The sequence below is a fragment of the Argiope bruennichi genome, chromosome 9 (assembly GCF_947563725.1).
Source record: "Argiope bruennichi chromosome 9, qqArgBrue1.1, whole genome shotgun sequence".
Classification (NCBI taxonomy): Eukaryota; Metazoa; Arthropoda; class Arachnida; order Araneae; family Araneidae; genus Argiope; species Argiope bruennichi.
The window spans coordinates 33,416,983-33,427,140 of record NC_079159.1 but is presented as its reverse complement, the minus strand read 5'-3'; the positions used below and the strand labels follow the sequence as shown (position 1 = coordinate 33,427,140).

Sequence of the window (10,158 nt, the reverse complement as noted above, 5' to 3'; positions counted from 1 at the left end):
TTCTGTATTGTGCACTATACTTACATTCATTTCTGTAAAATAAGAAGCATATTCGGAAAAATATAAAAGAATATTTTTTCATGATTCCTTATTTATCCCAAAGTTTTTCTATAGAAAAAAGTTGAATTTATTTTTCATAAATAAAACTTGCAGAACATGTCAGAAAGTATTAATGGAATAATTTATATATACAGAAAATTCTTTAAAAATTCAAAGAAATGTGAATATTTTTAGCATATAAATTTTAATTGCTCATAATATCAAATATGTTTTGATAGTGGAAGTATTGAGTTATGAAACGAGCTCAAAAACTATTTGTGCAAGTGCTTTGGAATTATTAGGGAAATATGAATAAATGTGAAAATATCTTCATATTTTATATCCATCGCTTAATATGTATATTTATGGATAGATAAGTAGTTAAATATAAAAAAAATTAAGCTAACAGATATTTTTTTAATATGTATTGCATTTTGACATATTCTGCGATCAATAAATTCCTTCATTAAAAAAAATTACTTTTTTTATCAGCCAGCATGAAATTAACTTATATACATATAGTGTCATATGCAGTTATATATATTGTTATGAATCTGTAATATTACTTCCTGTATTACTTCCTGTGTTACTTCCTGTATTCCTTCCTGTATTAATCTGTAATATTACTTCCTGTAATAATTAATATCTGCAGTATTACTTACAGTTAGCTCCATCGTAAGAAAGACAATTTTACATACAGCTCTATTGGGGGCTGCTGAATGGATGTCGGATCAATGACCTCCGGCCTTGCCGATAAACTTGGTATCATTTGGCGAAATAGCAACTAATTTGGCAAGAAAACTGTTGATACTAGAACTTTCAGGAAATTTTACGTTAGGAGCAATAGGAGACGAAGTATGCTGTTTCTTCGAGAACCTTCTGTGATCTTCTCCGGAAACTATAAAAGGGAGGCAGACTGAATTTGCTGACTCTTATATATAGTAAGTGATGAATCAGTTGAAACAGCCCAGCTAAGTGCAAGCGTTGAGTGGAGGTCAAGTGATTGTAAATTGAGAACTGAACCGAGAGCTGAGTCTTGCAGTCTAGTGTAGAAGCAGCATCGAGTCGTATGTTGAATAGCCAGTCGTATAACTAGTGAACAGGCAATTGAGTGCAGCTAAAGCAAGGAGACAGTGGAGAATAGCATTAGTTTGGAGAGAGCTTACATAATAGTTAATCTCTCTTCCTGCTGAGTTCTGTATGGCCCCTTTATATGTTCTTGTGGTTGTTTACTACCGATTACTACGTGGGTAGCTGTTTATTCTAAGTGAAGCTACGTATTGCTTGTATACGTCTCAACAGTATTTCGTTATCTGTGGTTTTTTTTTTTTGTCTTCATGTTACTGAGCATCGCTGTTTGAGGTCTCCTGACTTTGTCATCACCCCCCCCCCCAACAACAACAAACATCCCTAATTTATGGAATTTTTTACATGCAGAATTCTTCCGTACCAACAGATAGATAGATAGTAAAACGGATAAAAGTTATTAAAAATAAACTAAAGTAAAAAATAGAGGTCTTTATTCTCAAAAATATACTGAACTGAAAATCAACAATTTTGAATACATCAACTGTAAACTATAATTTAAATAGATGAAACAATTGTCAACGTTTAAAATTCACGATATAAACAAATGATAGAGAGCATGATTTTTCTCGGCATGATTTTTTTATATATATTCTTAACAAAAGTCTTATAACTTTGAAATAAAAATCGATCCAACGAATCATAAGCAATTATTCTTTTGAAAAAATATTTTTCTTACTCGAATCATAATCAATTTTTATGTTTAAAACCTGTCTGTATTAACAAAAGTATATTTCGAACAAATTCAAAAAATTATTTGAATTCCATTAAAAATATAAATAATACTTAACTAATAACACTTTAAATTAGATAATCTCATCAAGAAATATTAATTCAATATTAAATAAGCCAAATAAAATTTTTAATAACACGACACAACAGATATTAATAATTTCATTTCACATTTTTTCTCATTATTTTGCGAATAATTTAATTGAATTTCTGTCCTTTTTTTTAATTTTCTTCTGAGAAGAATTGCAGCTATGTAAAGCTATTCTAATATTCAGAAAATTAATTAACATTCGCATTTTTTTTCAAGCTATGACATTTTCTAAAATAATTAACTGGCAGTGAAGTTGCAGTTCTGCACTCCTGTCATTCAATTTCCACATCATTTAACTGTCAGGCATCAAGTGGAGACATTAATCTTTAAAATAATCAATAACACTGGATCATTGCATTTTAGATCATATTATTTTTTTAGTTCGTAGTATGTCATTTTTCCTCATTATTATTGAGAGATTTCCTATATTTACATAAATTTATTCGAGCTGTTGTGTAAATATGATGAAAATGTATTAATTCAGACATGCTCTTGACATTTCAAACAATATTCCAGCACGGACCTAGTATGAAATTATGTATTTCATAGAACATGATATGTTATTTCATAAAGTAACTAGATATTCTATGAAATAACTGAAAAATCAAGATTAGTTATTTCATTAAAAAAATGGGAATTCTATTAAAAATTGTATTTCACACGTTAACGTTGACACATATACTATGAAATAAAAGAGGAAATAAAAATCCTACTTTGAAATTAAATAACCAAGCATGCAATTTTTTAATCTTAATTTTAACGTTGTCAAAAGCACAAGATTGAATAGGTTGACGAAACTAGTATGAATTTCATCATAATATATATCTTATTGTAGATTCTATAAAAAAAATTTTTAATGTAATTAAAATTTGAAAAACTGTTGTACGAAAGTTAAATTGGTTTTTGGTCTTTTGGTCTTATTAGAAAGGCATTTTTGTATGTGGTTTTAAGCAGTGTAAACATCAGTTTTTGTAATAATGTTTTTAGGAAAAAAAACAATTAAAAAAAATAATGATACCTACATATATATATACATACATACATATATATATATATATATATATATATATATATATATATATATATATATATATATATATATATATATATGCATGATTTATTTAGCGACACAAAAGCAGAAGTAAAGAAGGAGAGCGAAACAAATGATCACTAGTCATATATAACATGGTATTTCCGCCCACGCGCCAATTCAATACACGTGGTGAACTTTGAAAAGGGCAAGGAAGTATCACTTTCACTCGATAAGTAGAATTGATTGCGCAGTAATTTTTACACAGCTGCAGTTGAATTATTAAGTGGAATGAGATCAGGAAATAAGAGAATCTTTTACTATGGTCTAAATTAAGAAAAAGTTTTGGAAATTAATTTGGATTAAATTAAGAGTTTAAAATATCATTACTTATATATATATATATATATATATATATATATATATATATATATATATATATATATATATAGATACCTAATGTTATAAGCATTAGGGATTTTTATCCTTTCACTAGGAGCGTTAGTTTTCTAGAGCTCGTTTAGAATGAATTAAATAAAAAATGGAAATTTGATCAAGAAATTATAGACCATTTTAGAATGAAGTTGAGCGTTATATAAATATGAAGTTAAAATGAATAATATATGAAGTTAATATGAAGGTATTTATAGTAGTAGTAGTAAAGGTTTTAAAAGTTCGTAGTGAAATATTGTTTGAAAGAATGGAGTAATTAATAATATGCTTCATTAATCATTGCAAATTTTATTTGAGCAAAATGTGTAACGATTATTTTTGAAAGATTAAAGTTAATTCACAGATGGTGCACTCACAATTATAAATATGAATTTTTAAATTGCTCATTTTATTACTATTTTTAATCAGCATATAAGGAACGAAAACTTCTATGAATGGCATCATAAATCATGAGCTTGAATAGCAAATATTTATCTTTGGAGAAAATCTCTAAAATCTCTCATTTGAAACATTTTAATATATTATCACTGAAAATGCAAACAGTCGTATATCGAACATGCCATTTGTCTGGAATTGAATTGTCAGTACCTATTTGTATTGCCAATGAAAGTCCAAAAAATAGATGCTAAAGTAAATTATACAATTAAGTGATCACAGTTAATTAACATAAAATTAAAAGCTACCTTCTTGAGGAAGCATTAATAGATTTTTTTTAAGCTTATTAGATGTGTTTGCTCTAAATATCATATTTTATGTATTAGCAATTTAGCAGCTTGCATTTTGCAATTGGCTATTTCACATCTGTTTTCAAGATAAAAAGTTTGAAACAAGTTAATTTTAAATATGTAGAAAATTTGATTTAAATTATCTTAGGAACTTTCAAAAGTGTTTTGTTGCAATGGTATTTGCATGTCCACGTCTCCTTCTATTATTTGTCACTGCTTCTTAAGCACATTTTCATCTCCTTTTAGAGGAGAAAGGACGTGTAATCTAGTCTAATATTACATATTCATCGCTGAATTCTAGTGTTTGTATATCTATTTTGTTGGTTTTCATATACATTTTAGAATATATTATTATTTTTTTAAAGAATCAATTATTGTTTCAATTGATACTTTTGCTTCATAAATCTCTTTTAAAAATTATCTTTGATTCATGAAGATTTTTTAGCTAGAATTTTAGAATTTTTAAAAAAACATAATCGAAAAATACAGACAGTTTTTTTTCAAATTATTGGAATTTAAATTTAAATTTCAGATATGATTTCAAATTATTGCTTACATTTTTATTTGGTCAAGTTTTGCACCATTTTGATTATATAAATAGTCTCCACTCTTCTCTAGATCATTTATAGATATTATAAAATCACTATTAATTAAATTTAATGAAAACAATTTTAAGAATCATATTTACACGAGCATGCTAAAAGGATTCTCCTGTTTATTACATTATTTATTCTTTTCCTGTATTATTACTTACTTACTTTCATTATTATAAATTTTACGAAATTTTGAAATTAATGTTTGTCAAATTCTCTACCAGGTGTCGTCCCGTAAGAAAAGTTTAATTATTTTAATAGATAAATTAACCTTTAAGTTCTTAAAACATCGATACAGAAAATTATCATAAAAAACAAAAGTTAATTAAATTTTAAAAACTAATTCATTTGGTAGTTTAATAATTTTTTTTATAAAAGGCTCCGCTTTTTTGATAATTTTTACAAGTTAAGTAATTGTAACAAGTACATAATTCCGTAATTATTTTTCGCAATGCGTTTACTTAAAATTAAAAATATTGCAGTCTTTTCTCTTACCTTTAAAAAGCAACCAAAATAAATAATTAAGCTACAACAAAATAAAACAAATTTTTAGATTGAAATCGCCCTGAGCAAAATTTTGTAAGCAAGATTCTTTTTTTTTTTTTTTTTTTTTTTTTTAAAGACAGCTTTATTCAAAATGAAAGAATATTTTCGAAAAACCGGAATTTTTTGAAAACGCGATACATAAAGAATATTTAAAATCAAGACTTCAAAGGAAGTTGCAAAGAAGCTGAATGTTTTGACACTGATGAGAACATGATAGAATATTTGAAAAGTAATTTTTTTACGATGATGAGAACTTTACTTCAAAAACTAATATCTTGATTAACGAATATAGAAGAAATATTTAAGTGAAAATAACCAGTGACATAATAAAAGCACAAAAATGAGATGTCTCTTTTCATTATGCTAACGATACGTTAAAAAATCAAAATTAAAGTATTATTTTTAGTAGTAGCTATTCATTATTATTTTTATAGTGAGCTTTTCATTTATAAATAGGAAAGAATGTATAAATGGAGAGAAAAATTTTGTATAAAAATATATTTGTGGTTTTTATTAAAACTAAATCAAATTCATACCAAACAAACAGAATTTTTTAAAAACTAATACAAGCGAGTACTTTGAAAGAAATGCTGTTTTTGAAAGTTAGATAAAATATCTTTTAAATATATAAAGCAGTTTGTTCATGAATGAATGTTAGATGTATGTATTAGAAATGATAATGTCAAAGAAAATTAAAAACATTATCTTAACAAATTTTCTTTTTTAATAAACGTATATTTTATGAATGAAAGGCATTCTATGAATTTCTTCCGAACTTCTTTTCATCTTCTCAGCCACATCTAGTCTAGTTATTTTTTGAACGTATCAAAATCGGAGTAAGTACAATTAATTACATTTCGAATGAATTTTACACATTCATTTCAAACAATAAAGATTCATCCTGCTAAATATTTTATAACTAAAAGCACGCAAAATAACATAATGAATTCTATAATCATTAACTATTGCATTCACAAATCAGATTGTCATGAAATATGGCTACTTCCGTATTAGCACATCACTCTCCTTTATTTATTCTTATTCAATTAAATATTTAAATAATGCCAATGTGTTACAAATTTTCATACATTCTAAAGACAAATATTCGTTTATTCTGAAGACAAATATTCGTATACTCTGAAGACAAGTGTTTGTATATTATGAAGACAAGTATCCGTACATCCTTAATACAAGCATTCGTATATTCTAATGACAAGTATTTTTACATTCTGAAGACAAATATTCGTAATTCTGAAGACAAGTATTTGTACATTCTGAAGACAAATATTCGCATATTCTGAAGACAAGTATTTGTACATTCTGAAGACAAATATTCGTATATTCTGAAGACCAGTATTCGTATACTCTGAAGGCAAGTGTTCGTATATTCTGAAGACAAATATTCGTAATTCTGAAGACAAGTATTTGTACATTCTGAAGACAAATATTCGCATATTCTGAAGACAAGTATTTGTACATTCTGAAGACAAATATTCGTATATTCTGAAGACCAGTATTCGTATACTCTGAAGGCAAGTGTTCGTATATTCTGAAGACAAATATTCGTACATTCTGAATACAAGGATTCGTATATTCTGAAGACAAGTATTTTTACATTCTGAAGATAAATATGCGTATATTCTGGAAACAAGTATTTGTACATTCCGAAGACAAATACTAGCAGATTCTTAAGATAAATATTTGAACATTCTGAAGACAAATATTCGCATATTCTGAAAACATGTATTTGTACATTCTGAACACTAATATTCGTATATTCTGAAGATAAGTATTAATACATTCTGATATTATTAATACATTCTTCTATACAAATATTCGAATATTTCGGAGACAAGTATTTGCACATTCTGAAGATAAATATTCATACATTCTAAAAATAAATATTATTATATTCTGAAGAAAAGTATTTATACATTCTGAAGACAAACATTTGTATATTCCGAAGATAAATATTCGTATATATCTATACTTATAGAATATATATTTATATATATTCTATCAGAAAGATTGAAGGAAGATGGAATATTCATGTAATATTGCTCAAAGTAATAAAAGGGGCTGTGATTAACATTTTTTATATTATTTAAATATTAGATATTTTTATGTTATGGTGATCTCCGGGAATATTGCTTCTGTTTAATTCCAATCAAGTCTGTGATGATGTTAATAAATTTCTCAATACAATATATTTAATTATTGATTGTGACGGACAGAAAAGATATTTTATTTTCAAAGTTTTACCCCGTCTAATTCATTGTGTACTTGAAACTACTTAATTTAGTCAAGTACCATATGACCTACATGCCACGAAAAACTGATTAACCTATTAAATAACCTACATTGTAATTTCATTACCATTCATTCATTCATCAGGAAAGCGCAGATTTCTTACTTCATTTTCAACTATCGAAAAAAACGCGAAATATTTTTGCAACATAAAATATTTTGAATTTCGAAGAATGTTTTTGATAGCGTCTGAGATGAAAAGTCACGACTGAAAAATACGTCCAAAGAATTGTTTCTTTATAAATTCATCATATAATACAATTTGCATTTGTCTGTTTTCGGCTGAGTAACAATTGAAGCGCCATCTGTTACTAAGAAACGTTACTAAATTTGCTTATTTCATTCTTGAATTTGTTATATATATTTATGAAATATGATATTTTTATAAACTAAAAATATGTTGAAATATGGAATATAATTAATCAGAAATAAAATAAAGTCTAACATCTATGGAGCTAACTTTGTTTTATTCAAAATGAATATTTTTAGTACATATCTAATTTTACATATTTAATAATGCCAATTAACTATGTATAAATTATAATGTCATTTTATGTAATAAATCTATGTAATATCTATGTAATAAATTATAATATTATTCTTCAGACATTCAAAGTTTACTTAATAACATTTTAAAATTAATTTGTGGTAAATTCGGAGCTTCAAAATTCTCTGAAACCACTACTCAGATTTCGAGGGAATTAATTAATAATATTGAAAACGATTCTACACTTCATATTTCCAAATTTATTTATTCTGAGTATGAGGTAATCCTCATATTCAGCTCATACTTAGCTCATGGAATTACTAAAATTTGAAGGCCTTTAATAATAAGCCTTTCTGTAACAGGCCTTTGCTCTCTAATTGTTAATCGAATCCAAAAATTGTGCAATTTATTAAACTTATTTTTTATTTTGTGACACCATAGTTTTATGGAATTTATCTTCCATTTCCGAGGTAAGTATGATATACTTTATTCTCTCCTTTAATAGCAGATAATAATAAATTACTTATAACGAATATTTTCTTCTGAATATATTTCATTACATTATCATCTTGATTTCTTTTCTTTTCTTTTTATTATTTTTTCTCATGCAGAAAACATATTTTCTTACCATAATGAGTTGACTTTTTTTATTGTATCTCCAAACTAAATTCCTCCAAGTCCCTGTTATGAAAGATACCTGTACACTTCAACTAAGCTAATGACTGATTTATATACATTTTTTCTATTTTTTAAGAACACTTTTTAAAACATATCATTGGATTTTTTTTATTTTCAATTCTGTTTATTTCGCATTAAATCATAAATATTAAGTAAAATCAGAGATTCCTGATTTTTGTTTGCATTACAAATAATATATCTAACGAAATACTCACCAAAGGAGTCTAGATTTTTTTTTTGTTGTTGTTGATACATTTTCGCAATGCTGAATCGATTTTATAATTTCAATTAAATATATAATTTATTAAATTTGCGTATCCACAAAGAATAATTCAAAATATGTCAAGAAAAGGTATAATGTAGATGATTAAATACGTGCCTTGGTATAAAGAAGTAAACATACATATCGGGCTACAAAGTTAAGGTATGTGATTAGATCTGGACTAAATTTTTTGAAAAATTCTCTAATAGGCATATTTTTGAATTTTTTCATGAAAAAAAACAGATTGAAAAATTCTCTAATAGGCATATTTTTGAATTTTTTCATGAAAAAAAACAGATTGAAAAAACGTCTATGAAACCAAAATGTGCCAGTAAAGTGGCAATAGTTTTTTTAAAAAATTGGAAATAAAGTGTTTTTTTTTTTTTTTTTTTTTTTTTATTAAAAAGAGGTATAAAGCAAAAATCTTTTTCTTTAGAAGTTAACAAATGATTTGCTTCAAATTTTTCAGACAGCGTAAAATATATATTATCTAGCTCATGAACTAAAAAGGCAAGCGTATTTATATCAATTCTTTAAATACTGGATTGCAAGTAATAAATCAGAAGAAATTTCTTATTTTTTTCACATTATGAACCATCACAACAACGATAAAATATTTTTAGATGAGTAGCTTACTTATTCTTCACTTCAGGAACTAAAAACCTATTGAAAAAAGTTTACTACAAAAAAACTACTATTAAAAACTACAAAAATGTAAACGAAAAATATGCATTAAACTTTAATTTATGAGGTTTTTCGTGAAAATAATGCCTACAAAAGATTAGAATTTGAAAAAAACAGAATCTTATAAAGATATAAAATAGCATTAAATCGTATGTAAATTTAATTATAAAAATCAATATAATTTCTCAAAAAATAGACTTAGAAACAAAATTCAAACGGTTTTATAAAGAAGCTTATTCAAACATTCAGAATATTAAATCACAATTTTCATAAATTTTTCACAAAAAATTGACTTTTCAAAAATAACCTACCTTAAAAAATATTATTTTGCTAGAAATTAACGAGAATATTGATAATTTAAAATTATTAATTTAATTTTTGTGAATGCAATACATAAAAAAAAATTTCAAGTGTCATATTTGTTGCTTTGACAACAAACATATTA

At 25.6% G+C, this 10,158-nt stretch overlaps 1 protein-coding gene across 1 annotated transcript in view; it reads right to left on the bottom strand.

The window, feature by feature from the left end:
- Positions 1-770: 770 nt before the first annotated feature.
- The window catches only part of LOC129984918 (sialin-like), a 28,488-nt gene continuing 19,100 nt past the window's right edge, over positions 771-10,158 (bottom strand). The window contains exon 9 of the mRNA XM_056094867.1: positions 771-937. Within this exon, the coding sequence (XP_055950842.1) occupies positions 771-937 (167 nt within the window). The remainder of the gene's footprint in view (positions 938-10,158) is intronic.